This window comes from Pholis gunnellus (genome assembly GCF_910591455.1).
Source record: "Pholis gunnellus genome assembly, chromosome: 3".
In the NCBI taxonomy this organism is placed as follows: domain Eukaryota; kingdom Metazoa; phylum Chordata; class Actinopteri; order Perciformes; family Pholidae; genus Pholis; species Pholis gunnellus.
Window position 1 is genome coordinate 11,854,816 of NC_136529.1, and position 14,504 is coordinate 11,869,319.

Below are 14,504 nucleotides of genomic sequence, written 5' to 3' on the forward strand. Positions count from 1 at the left end.
ACTCAGGCTTGGAGCCATAGCTGTAAGATACATTGCCAATCATTTGTCTTCCGTGCCTTAGCGGACTGCATTCCTTCTCACCTGGCTGCCATTATTATCCACCTGATTCTGATGTCTGCACAAATAGGCATTTTATGTGCGACGATGTGTCCAGACGGGTTGTGAATATGTTTGCGTGTGGTGTGTGACAAAAACAATCTGTATCAGTTTCTGCTGGTCTGTCTGAGCTTGAGTTCCTCTCAGATGCTTGTGGCCTGATGTAATGACTGCACAGGTGTATGTTACCGAAGCTTTATGTTTGCATTATTACGAAGGCAGGTCATAGGAAGGGAAGCTTACAGTCTTTTGTTTCCCGCAGAGGTCTCTTAAGGACCATTTCTGTTCAAATCAGGGAAGTGATGCTGACCATGAACATGCTTGGCTCTTTATAAGCTCTGTAAAGTGCCGTCATGGTCCTGCCTCTGTGTTTGTGTATGTGTTGGCAACAGATGAGAGTGCACAGTGCTTAGCTCCTGAATAGTCAATTTCACTGCAAGGCTCATTCCTTTCTCAGATGTTTGGATTATAAATACTGGATTTGACGTCTGGCACTTATCTCATTTGGCTTTCCTTTCGTGAATTTTTTTTTTTTATACATGTCAATGTCAAAAGAAAAATATAGACCGTACATCCTTAAGTCTGTTCGCATTCTTTATTCTCCAACAGCGGAGGGATGTACACCTTGCTTTTTATCACATCAAATTCTTTGAAAAATACAGTGGTCCATAAGTAAAATTCATCATTGAGGACAAGACATCGATCTATGTTGGCTCGTAAAATGCAGAACTATGCATTTGTATTTTATGCAAGCCTGGATATTGTGATAGAGAGTTTAGGCTGGGGGTGAGAGGGAAATCTCGGGAGAAGGGGGGAGAGAGGAGGACCTTCAATGTGATGGACATTTAGTTTTAGTAGATGGGAGGGTGAAAGAGAAAGGGGGATGGAGGAAGGGAGAGGAAAATCAGGAGGCAGAGTGAATAAAAAGTAGTTACAATGTTACATCAAACCAGGATTTAGCACTGGCAGAACCGGTCATTCATTCTAACTTTTCATAGCTATTGCACTGAACAAAAATTAGGTTTAATTTTTTACAGTACAACTTTTGTTTCAGGTCTCTGTGAGGCATTACGTTTCACTTTGGACCATGACTTTGTCATCAGGATGGTGGATTTACTTCTTGATTTTAGTTGAAGTGATGGCATGTCTGACATCTGCTGCAAACTATCCTCAGAATTACTATAGAAGGATTTGCTATAGGCCATACTGTTACCATGGATACCATGGCTACAACCGGGGCCACCCTGCAGCAGGTGAGTGATCGTCTCACAGTCGAGGTGCAAAGATGAAGCCTTTGGCAGCAGTGTTTAATGCTTCCACTCTGGTTTCCATTCTCCAGAGGAATAGTTTATAAAATGTAATTTAATTCATTCATTCATTAAAATGTAATCACTGAAGTGTGAACGCCTCAATTTCATTTTGTAATTAATTACTTTTACTCTTTTAAAAAAGGGGGAGGAAGTTAATTTCACAAAGGATCATAAATAGATTTTTGGTCACACATCATTTTTATATACAGTAGGATTTAATACGTTGATAGGGAGTTATTTACAGTAGTCGGAGTATTTGTTCGTAGTTTAGCCAGACTAGCTTATCAGCCCCACTGATAATGTGTCTGCTGTGTGCGCTGTCTGGCACTGCCCAGATTACTTTGTCTCTGATCAGAGTAGGGGAGGATTGCTTTACCAACAAAGATTAGCGCATGAAGACATGAACTATGAATCATGAGAGACGCTTTGTAACGCTAACACAAACAGGGTTGGATACCAGATACACCCTCGACAGATTATGTCAATATTATTTTGACTGAATATTTCTTTTCATGTTTGGCAGGACTACAGCGCTCTGGGATATATGCATAAGATGAAACCTGTTTAACATTTATTATTACCATATTGCTGATAATCCCCCTGATCTGCTGTGTTACTTAGATGTCAGTCTTGGACTTAAATCAAGGCTGTTCAAAAATAATTTATCTTCTGCACACAATAAACAAATCACCTTTCGGAAATGGACCAAAATAGTTTTCCATGAAGCTGACACCGTGCTGTTGGTGGCTGCGGGCAGAGAATGAATGTGCATTCTGTAAAAGCCAACGTCTGCGGAGGCTTTGGCTCTCAGCTCGGGGTGGATCATGTTCTCGAAGTGGAAACCAGGCTGGAGGGGCTTCACTGACGCTGTGCGCTGCAGTCAACCGGAGAACAGCAGCTCCACAATGCTGGACCTATTTCATGAAAGACCAAACCAAACCAAAGGACGGCATGCAGCATTGATGGAAAAACGAAAGGACGCCTTCTGCCAGCTTTCCTGGACGAAGTGGAGCTGAAGTTTGGCAGCAGAGAGACGAAGAAGAGGAAAGTTTTGAAGCTCATTTCCGCCCCGAACGCTATATTTGAAGATGTCGTTGGATATTAGAGTTTCATTAGTAGATGAGTTCAGAAGAAGGATATTCCTTTGATTTAGCTGTCTTGGGTGGGTTTTACTGGAACACTTAAGCAAGTAGATTCAAGTCCCTTTATGTTCACACACTGCATTTTTGTTCTCATCCTAACCCAATCCTTGTTTTTATTATGATGAGAAGAATCTGTGTTTTATGAATCACACTAACCTCCGAGATTTTGTAATTTGCAACACTGTGCTTCCTTCATCAGGTCCTCTAACATCGGAGTGATATGTTACGGGTCTTCTAAAGACCTAATTTATGGGCTTATCATTGGTCAAATACAGTTTGTGTGAACTGCGGGAACATGGAGACAATCATGTGGTGGTCTGTGAAGTGCATGATGAGGCTCAGATGCAGATTATCCCACTGCCATGCTGCCTCCATCCCACACAGCGTGACACGAGCACTACGGAGGCTAAATTCACTCCTTATGTTACAGAGATTTATATTCGTTTCACCACCGGCCACAAGAAATACATCCGTAAAGGGATAGTTCTGATTTTTTGAAGTAGGGTTGTATGAAGTACTTATCCATAGTCAGTGTGTTACAGTTACAGTGTGTAGATGACGTTTGACACAACCCAAGTTGGGAGAAGCAGACAGGAGTACCAGCGTGAAAGCTATAAGCAATCTACTGTACTGCCCGGCAGCAGCTACCTAAAAACAGACCCACCTAAAAAAAAGATTTGGTAAATCCAAACTAAAACATCAAATTCACACACAAACAAAGTAAGCGATTGATGCAGTGACACACCAGCAAAACCTGTGTTCTGTGAGGTAAAATTACTGTTTTTGTCAAAGAGGGCATAGATGGATATAATGACTTGAGTCTGACAGCAAAGTTAAAGCAGTCAAAAAATAAAAATGTATATGATATTGATTTTCAAACCATTGTTTTGGTTTTCTGGCCCTGCAACTTTACTGTTTTGGTTCACTTTCATCAACCTCGTTTCCAGCAGCAGCAGGCCACTGTTTCCAGCAACAACAACAAAAAACTCACTGTACGCTACCTGCCCAGCACCAAACGGCAGACAGACACAGTTGGCAACTATCTGTTGAACACAGTGGAACATTTATTAGCTTAAGAGACAGATATTTCCCTCACGGGCTGGTGGAGACCAGATACAGAGCTGAACATTGGACTTACATTCACCAGGTGGCCCAAAACACAATGCCAAATATGTGCTAATGTTGCTCCGTATCTGCTGAATGTGTTCTTATGAAACTGTTTTAGGTTTGCTATATCTTCAACTTAAAAAGTCAATAAAAAAATTTAGAAACTTAAAAAGGCCAATAAAATAATTTAGAAAAATGATACAGCAGCGTCATGCATGTATCCATTCATCATCTATACCCGTTTATTATTTGTTGCTGCCCCGGCTCACGTTGTGTGAGAGGCAGAGCTCACCATATCCGTCTATCACAAGGCTGACACATGTAGAGAGACAACATATCACTCTCATATTCACATCTATAGGCAATGTATAACTGGCTTGTCTTTGGACTGTGAGAGAAAAGATATGAAGGCGACCGCATGTATGTATTTATTTGCAAATGAGTCTTCCCACAAAGGGCTCAAGACCGTCTATTTATTTGTTGGGGGGAAGGGATTGGCAGTGTGATGAATGTTGAGAAATTAGTTGTTTTTTTATGCTGAACTGTTTGATGCATTTTACAACACAGTGCCTGGAGACAAATGTATGGTCAGTAGTGAGACAAAACAACACACAAAATATAAAGGCAAGAGACAATTAAAAAATAATGATATTCACCCATAGTAAATGATCAACACGTTTATAAAACCAGCTCTTCTTCACTGGAATTCCTCTGAATTCTTGAAATAGTTTCTGGCTGAAAATAGCTGCCTGGAGCCAGAACTGCACTGAAGAAAACATTTCTCAATCGGACACCTTACTTGGCACGGACTAATAGTCTTTTATGAAGTGTTGGCTGTTTTTAATAAACACAGCAGCCAAAGTACATTCACACTCACCTTTTTAATGTGTCACATCACTTTATCAGCCGGCAACATTTCCAGTAACTTGTCACTGTCCTGGAGGTGAGGTGGGTTCAACTTCATGTCCTGTTTTTCACGATAATTATGGCAGCAGATTGGGCTGTTAGCAGAAGTCCAAACATTATCAGGACTTCATAAATCAGCTCTGATCTCACAGGGGGTCTGCTGTGGAACTGAGAAAACAATTTATTAGTCTTTGACCCCCTAAAATAAGAAATGTTTAGGAGCACGGCTCGTTTCATTTGAATCTTCTCACACGGCAAGGCAGTCGTGTTTTCCTCGCCGTCACTTTCCCAGACACTTTATTTGTTTATAATCTCAAGGCACGGCTGAGAGGAATGTGTATGTTTTGCATCCTCTGATTTAAGCTTCCATATGTTTGCTGCACCCAAGGGACTTTGACAAGAAGCAAAGGAATTTAAATTTGGGGTTTAAATGTTCGGTAGTTGTTCCCACATGGGGGGATTTGTTTGTTTGAGCTGCAATGCACTTGTAGAATACTTTCCCTTCTCATCCATCATCTCCTTTCCTCTCGGAGAACATCCTTACCCTAAAACCTGCATTAAATTCCTCGCTCAGCTTGGCAGCTCATCTGGTCTTTATTCTTGCGACCAATTTTTTCTCGTAATAAGAGGATTTAGTCAAATTGCACTAATTTCACTCCATTCTTTCTCCTTCTGTCTGCTTCCGTCTTTTTCTTTTTTCCACCTCCTCCCGTACAGATATCGATGAGTGCCAGGTCCATAATGGAGGCTGCCAGCACAGATGTGTGAACACCAGGGGCTCCTACCACTGTGAATGCAACCCAGGCTCTCGCTTGCACGTGGACGGCCGCACCTGCCTGGGTAAGGGACATTCACTGTGTGGCAGTGCTCACATTGTACAAGCTGGAACAACTATCAAGTCTGCACACTGAAATAATACTTGTAACAGGTCGTTTGGCCCTGTTAGGTCTTTGTTAGCATACTGTGATGTGATGTTACAATCACAGCTTGATTTGAGGTTTCATCCTTCCTTTATCCAATTAGAAACAGAGTATGACGGCCTACAACGTTTCCCCTTTGCTACGTGGCCCCACTTGTTCAAAACTCACATAAACAATGAATCACTGTTTCAGAGGAACTAGTCTTCTGAAAGTCTTTACTGTGAGTGTTATTTCTTTGGTCATTATGTCATTAAAGTTTTGACATAAGTGCTTTTTGAGATGGGCAGTTAATCATGTAAACCACATTCATGATGTTGCACAAGAAGACCTCTTTGATTCTGACAAAAAGCTCTATTGGAGATGATTAAAAAAACATTTGCTGGCAAAACCATACTTTTTACAGTCAGTGCAGTTTTTATTCCCCTCGGTGGATATCTTGTAGAAAGATGTTTTCCTGTGAGTGAATCAACTGGAGCACATTTGTGTAAGGCTCCAACTAACTGCTGTTTTCATGATTGACTAATCTGCTGATGAGTCGATCGATTATTGGTTGGCGGATAGAATGTGAGGAGATTGTGAAAAATGTCCAACACACAAATTGCGTATTACATTTAACCAACAATGCAAAACACCAGAGATCTTCAGTTTATAATCACACAGGATAAAGCAAAGCAGCAACTTCTCACATCTGAGAAACCGGAACCAATCATTTTTTTTCTTGACAGTTTTCTTACACAACTAATTGATTATCAAAAATAGTTGCCGATCTCGTTGCCCCAGTCTCTCGTCCCCGTTTCATCTCTCCACTGTCTACTCTTAATAAAGGAACACAATACTATCCTACTAATCATCTGACTAATAATTGAAGCTCTAGATTGTACTAAATACTTTGTAGTACAACAATGTCTATACATAGAATAATGCTCTGTCTTTACTATTCCTTTTCAATATATTAACAGGTGCAAATGTATTTTCATATATAAACATTTGTCTGTGACCCTGTTCTCTGGGTTTAGAAACTGTCCATGGGTAATTTGTTTGAACTTGTCCAATGATGTCTTGATCCCCTCCACTGCTCAATCTTTCTTTACAAATATACAAAGCCACCTATACATTGCACAAGTACTTACAATTAAAACAAAGTACCAGCATTATTAAGAGAGAATGTAGAAAACTGTGAGTTGATTTATCAGTTTAGTTGGCCGTGGTTTCCGTACCTGTTTAGTTGTAATTCCAACCTTTCCCTCCATTAAATTCTGCTTGAGTGTTATTTCAACGCTCGCATAAGCTTCACATACATCTGCTTGTTATCCCGTTACTCCTGACCTCCGCTGAGTTTATGCAGTACCTGTATGTTATTTTTGTCATGCCAGATACATTAGAATTGGATTTTTCAGAAACAGCTGATGGAGAAAAAGAGTATAAACCTGGCACCACTTTCAGCAGTCAGGAATGTATACAGAGTGTCCTGACATTTAGAGTGGAACTCATTATATGTTTCTTGGCTTCGTAATGCAAAGTTGTTTCATTGTCTTATGGAGCAGACACTGTAGCTGGGACCCAACTGTCCCTACCATGCCCTTTTGTGACAGCTGTCGCATGAAGAAATGACTGATTGCACCAATAATCATAGTGCACATCTGGACTGACTCCCAGGTGAAACATGTGTGTGAGGCTGCATATCCCTCTGCTTATTGTCGTGTTCAGATTGTGCAGAGGCAAGCTGCAAAGTGTGTGTGCATGTTCACAAATAGATCAAGTACTAAAGTCAACTCTGAAATCTTACTGTCTCATAAAAAGTGGATGAAGGTTTTCCTTTTTGCACTATGCGCAACATGACCACTTGCATACTGGACAAAGGAAAGCGCATACCAGTCAGCAGCACAGAGTCATGGGTAGAAAAATAAGAGCAGATGTCCTCAAATCAATTCAGTCTCAGCTCTGCTTGTCTTATCCAGCTCTTGATCTGCCAACACGGGTCAGATGTATCCCACACACTTAGCGTGTGGCTGAATAATATTTGAGCTGGAAAGCTCCCTGCAGTTAGACGCGTACTTGTGATGGATGGATCTTGACTCCTGCCTTTTTTGAGTATGAAAAACACCGGCTCTGAGAACGCCCGGCTGTTCTGCCTCTCTCTACCTGTTGTTTTCGTTAAAGGGGTCGAGTCCAGGCCGTCTGCCGGGGTTTTCATCAATTGCTATACGAAAAAAGGGAGATGCAGACGGAGGGAAGATGATTGAGTTGGCTCTGCCTTCAATCTCATCAGTAATTGAGCGTTGTCCACCACAGAGGTCCTGTCTCTGTGATTTTTGGCTCTTCTGTGGAGATGGATCTTTTGTGGCTCAGAGCAAAGCAATTCTCTGAGGCATTTGCTGATTGTAGGAATGTCAGTACAGCGGTCATGACCTCTGAGATATATTCCTGTGGATGTGCCACTGCAGTCAAATCAGAAGTCAGAAAGAGTTATATAAAACTTCAATTTTGATTTATAGGCATTGATTTATTTTCTGCAAAGGTGGTGGATTTTCTCATTCCCTATGACTGTCTCTCTCTCTGTTCCTTCATTTAAGTTTTTCTAGCCTTTTGTCCCGTTTCTAAGTTATTTTTCCTTTTTTTCCCCCTGCTCAGCTGTTCATTCGTGTGCCATCAGCAACGGAGGATGCGAACACTACTGTATGCAGCAGTCTACCGTTCATTTCCGCTGTCGCTGCAAGGCAAATTACGTACTGGCAGAGGATGGCAAGCATTGTAAATGTGAGTGAAACTGTGGTGTAAGGCAACACTGAACACGCATCAATACATGACACAGGACATAAAAGAGAAATAATAAATGGATCGGTGACTATGGAAAGAGTGCTAATAAATCTGAGCACTTTGGAAGACTATGTGGGTGGGATTCTGAGGAGTTGATCATAACATTAAAAACGCATTTTCTGTATCTGCTGCCATTTGTAATTATCTGACAGTATGTTTGTGCTGGAGCAGGATTAACTGTCGTCCATGGAATGAGACATTGGAGTGAATCACAGCAGTCTGCCTCATTGTTTTTTTTCCTGAAATTAGTATTTTAATGTCTTTTCTTCTTGTAATGTTTCTGAGCCTAGTTGAGTACAGTTCTCTGCCGGTGGGAAATTATACATATATGCATTTTAAATGACTGTCTCTCAGATACTTTCACTTTGTAATTGTTGGCTGAGAACAGCTTGCTCTAATGTTCGCAGAGCTGAAGGTTCTCAACCCAGGTGCTGGACAGGCTTACACTTGTCAAACACACATAACGATGCAGAGAGGACAATACAGAGACGAGGTTGAGGTGCAAGGTGGCAGTGTGAATTTAAAGCTCTCCACCTGCTCTGCCTTAAGTTGTCAGTTTTTTACAGTTTTCTCCACCAGTGCGCCAGAAGTGTTCCCCACTTGACTGACATCATCAGATTTATATTTATGATTGTGTGCTTTTTGTGTTGCAGTGCAGAATCCCTGTGCAGATCAAAACGGAGGCTGTATGCATGAGTGTCGGGTTGATGGTGGGAAAGCTCACTGTGACTGTAAAGCTGGTTACATCCTGGCTGAAGACGGGAAAATTTGTAAAGGTAAATTCACCAGTAACACAAATTATGACATTTTAATGATTATTATTGTAGCTCAGAGTTAATCAAGTGAAGAAAATATCAGAAGATAAACATAGAAAATGGTTTACAGAAAAATATTGCCACATTTGGTAGCTGCTCTGGAGCTTTTGATCATCGCACACTAATTTTCCTCAGCAGATGAAGTTTACCCAGTTGACATGGAGTTAAAGCGGTTGATGTTTAAATTTATTTTTTCGGAGCGCTTTAAAATGTTCTCATCCGCTTTGGCTCAAAAGTTTGATGATTGGAAACAGCAGAGAAATAGAAATTGGAAAAACTACATTTCCATGTAAACGGGGCAAACTCGGTCTGCTGTAGAAGCAGAGGGGGGGTTTCTGGCACAACTTCTCCAACTTTCAAGGTGCATGGAGAAAGGAAAAAGTCTGGAGAGGTCAAAACTCCAGCAACACTTAGCTGAAACGTGTTGGTCCCACAATAAAGCTGGACACTCAGTCTGCTGAAAAACTCTGTTAGATACAATTGAAAACTCCAGAAAAGCATCCCTGTCATCATTAAAACTTAGTACAGCTTTTTAAAAAAAGATGAATAATTTGAAAGCCCATGTTTACTATTGAGTTAAAAGTTTGTGAAAGATGGTTTTGAAGTGCAAACATGGATTTAGTTTGATGTAATTTAACCTGTGCACAACAGATGTATTCCTACATTGTATTCAGTATTTCTTTTTAAACATATTTTTGTCACAGATGTCGACGAGTGTGAAATAGAAGAGGCCAACTGTGCTCATGGCTGCCACAACACACTGGGCTCTTACGCCTGTGTGTGTCACGCTGCCTATGAGCTGGGATCTGATGGAAAACAGTGTTACAGTAGGATTCAACTCTATCAACATTACCACATGCGTAAAAAAACATATATTTAGTTATTACAAGATATTTTAGTTCTTTAATTAACAGACATTATGTCACTTTGAACTTGTTAAAGGAATCGAGATGGAGATCGTGAACAGCTGCGAGAACAACAGCGGAGGCTGTTCGCACCGCTGCCAACATTCAACCAGCGGGCCCGTTTGCTCCTGTAACCAAGGTTACAGACTAGACGACGACCTCAAAACCTGTGCTGGTAAGAAGCTGTAATGTACTTGCATTGACTTTAAAAAAATGCTTTTAACAAATTATAAGGCATACTTTTAAAATACAACAGCACTCATCCACGGCAGAGGAGAGCTCAGTTAGTGTGCAGACGATCACTTAATACAATTAGATAACGAAACGGCCAGAAAACAGAAGTAAACCGGGGATCTACGCAGCCCCCTGACATGGAGAACTATTATGTTTTATGCATGTTAAAGAAAAGATAAATCATCTTTTGGGACTTTGGGGGATATGTAGGACTCTCATCTATTACACCAACATGCTCTCTTGGTCAGAGGGTGGAAGATGGTCTTGAGTTTTTAGCGCTAAAGCTGTACAAGTTGCATGATTTTGCGTGATTTCTGTCAGTGAGCAGGGAAGCATATCACTACAAGCAGCTCAACATTTTAGTCTCCCTGCTTGTTGTGTTTGGCAGACGTCGATGAGTGTGGAGAGCAGAGCTCCTGCTGTGAGCAGGACTGCACCAACTATCCCGGGGGTTACGAATGTTACTGCTCAGCAGGATACAGACTCAACTCAGACGGTTGTAGCTGTGATGGTATGTGTATGGCACTCGCACTGTTATGAGACTGAATATTTACCTGTGTTGAATTTGGGAGAGTCCTAGTTTGACTCCGAAAGGCGTCAACACAAACATGCACAGCGTTGTCTTTGTTTAAGTGTAACATGTAAAGGCGAGTACTGCTCAGTTAACTTGCTTTGGCTTCTCTCAACTTCTCTTGATGTAGCAAAAGTGTTTGAGTCTGTGTTGCGTCTGTGTGGTTTAGATGTAGACGAGTGTCTGGCATCGATTGGCGGTTGTGATCACACGTGCCAGAACAGCGCGGGTTCCTTTCAGTGTTTCTGCCGCCGGGGTTTCCGTCTCGACGAGGACCGGCAATCCTGCATCCGTGAGTATCAACATTTATAGAGAGTGGTCAAGTGTGAATCACACCAGAAACATGCCAAAGGAAAATCTGCCAAACTGTTGTCGTCGTACTGCAAAAAACATCCTGTGTACAGAGTTGTTCACTTGGGAGGGATATCGCAGTGATAAAACATAGAGTATATGCTCTTTTCTTAATTATTTTTTTTGGCGTTTATTGGTTTTCAGTTTCATGGATGAGTTCAATGCAAATTACATTTTTGTGTTTTACAAACAAAAGAGAGAAAAGGACAAGACATTAATAAATGAATGACAAACAAAAACACACTTAATAATTCAGCATGAAATGTGTGTCCAAAAATAAGAACAAGTGTTTGAGGGATGGAGGAGCAAGATGAGAGTTAATTAGCAATCCAAACTGTTGCTTTTTTTAAGGGACTGTGTAACAATTGGGTTATCTTTTGTTACAAAAGATAACCCAATTGTTTTGTATAATTTAAAGGTAAAGGTAGTGATGAGAAAATAAGTGGAGATAAGGCAGGAGGGTAATGTGACGCCTGCTCAATCACTCGATCACTCTCAGGCTTGAATGGTTGGACCCAGAAGAAGAGGGCACAAATGTTACATGCCCAATAATCAAAGTGAACGTGACGGAGTCCCATACCCCACTAGGTTTAACTTTTTCTTTCATTGTTCCAAATAAAGTGAGTTATTACCTTATCTAGGTCTGTAAAAACAATACTTTTTAATGAGGGCCAGACATTTGATTCTACCTGCTAATGAAATGGGGAGATGTGACAACTGGGAAAAACAGCATAGGCCGCAGCTTTAGTAATATTAACAGGCAATCACGGCTCCCTTATTCTAAACCTTTTTATTTCGCCCTCTCTTGACATACCATCAAATTGTAAAAACAATGTATTGCATTAAAATGTTGTATTTTTGTTCACTTTGAAACAGAGATTTATTTAAAGACAACAAAAACGAAATGGCATTCACTGTATATTGTAGTGTGTGTACCTAACTCTCTTCTCCCCACAGCACTAGAAGATACAGTTGAGGCCCTGTCCAGCGGAGCTGCCATCGAGTTGCCCCTTATTCAACCCCTGCTCACCTTGATGCAGGACTACAACCAACCCCTAGAGCGCTATGACGACTACGAAGATGACGAGGGGGAGCTGAGGGCCGAGAGTAACCTGGCCGAGAAATTCGGTGAGTTTTCCCCCCTCGAAACCATTAGCCACTCATTATCTTTAAGAGCAACCTGTATCTGATTACCTGACTCGCGGGAGGTGAAGCTGTCTGACAGACTCATTTACTGCAGGCAGGAGCAGACCACATGCTGGGCCTTAATTACTGTGCTTCATGCTCCCAGACTGTCTGTACATACTGTAATACCACAGCTTCTTTGGCAGGAATGCTGAGGCTTATATGTCCTGGCAGCCCGTAACAGGAAGTCCAAGGCTCTGTTGAGTGTCGCCCAAAGTTGGACTCGTTTGACAACGGCAGAACATTTAATGTGTAACGCTACTTCACTGAAAGTTGACAAAAATAAATTCAAATATAGTAATTTTTTTGACCTGAGTGTGTATAGCTAACTTCGCACCTCATAACTTTACTGAAACTTCATAACCTTGAACATATTTATAACCTCTGAAATCCAATGAGAATGTTCTGAGGCAGATACTAAACTTTTTTTAACGAGCATCAGATGTCATGATTAGAGTTTAGATATGATTGAAATAGATAGATTCATCCTTCACTATGAACTGTTATGACTCCGGTGGGCGTTGGTGTAAAAGAGCAGTGTGAACGTCATTCATTACTCTGTTGTTTTCAGTGTGTTTGGATGACACTTTCGGCAATGACTGCAGTTTGACATGTGACGACTGTTCTAATGGAGGAAAATGTAATCCGTGGAAAAATGGCTGCGACTGTCCTGACGGATGGATAGGCGTCGTCTGCAACCAGAGTGAGGATCGGCTCAAACATATACAGACGCTCAAATACATACGCGTGTGTATCAAATTAGTCAGTATGACAGAGTAGCAGTAATGGACCCGTTTATGTTTCAATTTCACAGCTTGCCCCGAGGGACATTTTGGTAAAAACTGCTCCTTCCCCTGTAAGTGTAAAAATGGTGCCACCTGTGATCCGGCCACTGGGAGCTGCCGCTGCCCTCCTGGGGTCAGTGGAGACTTGTGTCAGGATGGTGAGTTATCCCCTTTGTCCAAGCCAACATCTTTTGTGTCTCAATCTTCAGTGAAAACATTTCTCTCCCAACATAGGAGCTGGTTAAGGTTACTATGAGTTGTGTTTGTGTGTGCAGGCTGTCCTAAGGGCTTATACGGGAAGCAGTGCAATAAGAAGTGTAATTGTGCCAATAACGGGCGCTGCCACCGAACCTACGGAGCCTGTCTGTGTGATCCTGGACTCTACGGACGCTTCTGCCACCTCCGTAAGTCTCATTGTCCGAACATTAACAGACTCACAGCCTTGAAATCACATGTCAGGAACCCCGGATTATAAAAGCATTGTTTGACAGACTCTCTGAATTTCACTAGCATTCAATTTCAAGTATCCAAATGAAATAAAATAGGCTTACCAACACTCCTATTGTGGCTATAATTTTGGCTATAATTTTGGCATCACATCATGTGTTTTTTTTTGTGCATCTCCTCCTTGTTTATTGTCCTTCAGCTTGCCCGAAGTGGACCTTTGGTCCCGGCTGCTCTGAGGAGTGTCAGTGTGTCCAGCAGAACACTCTGGAGTGTCACCGCCGCCACGGCACCTGTGTCTGTAAATCGGGCTACCAGGGCAACACCTGCAAGGAAGGTGAGCACACTATCACAGTGATCATTAACGACTCATCAACAAACCGTACTTACGTTTACTGTAGGCTGGTTTCTGTTCTGAGGTGTTATTACTGTACAAATACAGCATGGATTACAGATGACGGATGTTGTTTTAACAAAACGTATGAAGAAAAACGAGGAACAAGGAAGCAAAACTCAAGTCAAAACCCCCACGATTGATACACCTGTCGACATGCAGTCAAGTCCATTTGCTTTCTGATAAAATCAGTAAACGGGGCCAAAACTGTAACAAATGTACAGTATGAGTCAGTCGAGGAGAACCAAATCCCCTCTAAATAAAGGCAGAAAAGCATTGAGAAGATGATTGAGCCACTTATCACAAAGCAGGAGGATGATTTCCATTCTCTCATATAGTTGTCATAACGTGATAATTGAGCGCTCTGTCCCGTTCTGCTTCTAGAATGCAACCCGGGTACTTACGGAGCCGGTTGTCAGAAAAAGTGCTCCTGTCCACCAGGAGTGTCATGTGATCATGTGACGGGAGTGTGCCAACGAAAATGCCCTCCTGGTCGTCATGGAGAGAACTGTGATCAGGGTA

The 14,504-nt window shown here is 41.6% G+C and overlaps 1 protein-coding gene across 1 annotated transcript in view; it reads left to right on the forward strand.

Moving 5' to 3' along the window:
* The window catches only part of megf6b (multiple EGF-like-domains 6b), a gene marked incomplete at both ends in the record, with an annotated part of 56,175 nt that overhangs the window by 30,990 nt on the left and 10,681 nt on the right, over positions 1 to 14,504 (forward strand). Inside the window, 13 exons of the mRNA XM_079156701.1 lie at positions 5,279 to 5,401; positions 8,113 to 8,238; positions 8,952 to 9,074; positions 9,818 to 9,940; positions 10,056 to 10,193; positions 10,641 to 10,763; positions 10,993 to 11,115; positions 12,132 to 12,302; positions 12,931 to 13,062; positions 13,174 to 13,302; positions 13,420 to 13,548; positions 13,791 to 13,925; positions 14,367 to 14,501. Of these exons, the coding sequence (XP_079012827.1) occupies positions 5,279 to 5,401; positions 8,113 to 8,238; positions 8,952 to 9,074; positions 9,818 to 9,940; positions 10,056 to 10,193; positions 10,641 to 10,763; positions 10,993 to 11,115; positions 12,132 to 12,302; positions 12,931 to 13,062; positions 13,174 to 13,302; positions 13,420 to 13,548; positions 13,791 to 13,925; positions 14,367 to 14,501 (1,710 nt within the window). The remainder of the gene's footprint in view (positions 1 to 5,278; positions 5,402 to 8,112; positions 8,239 to 8,951; positions 9,075 to 9,817; positions 9,941 to 10,055; positions 10,194 to 10,640; positions 10,764 to 10,992; positions 11,116 to 12,131; positions 12,303 to 12,930; positions 13,063 to 13,173; positions 13,303 to 13,419; positions 13,549 to 13,790; positions 13,926 to 14,366; positions 14,502 to 14,504) is intronic.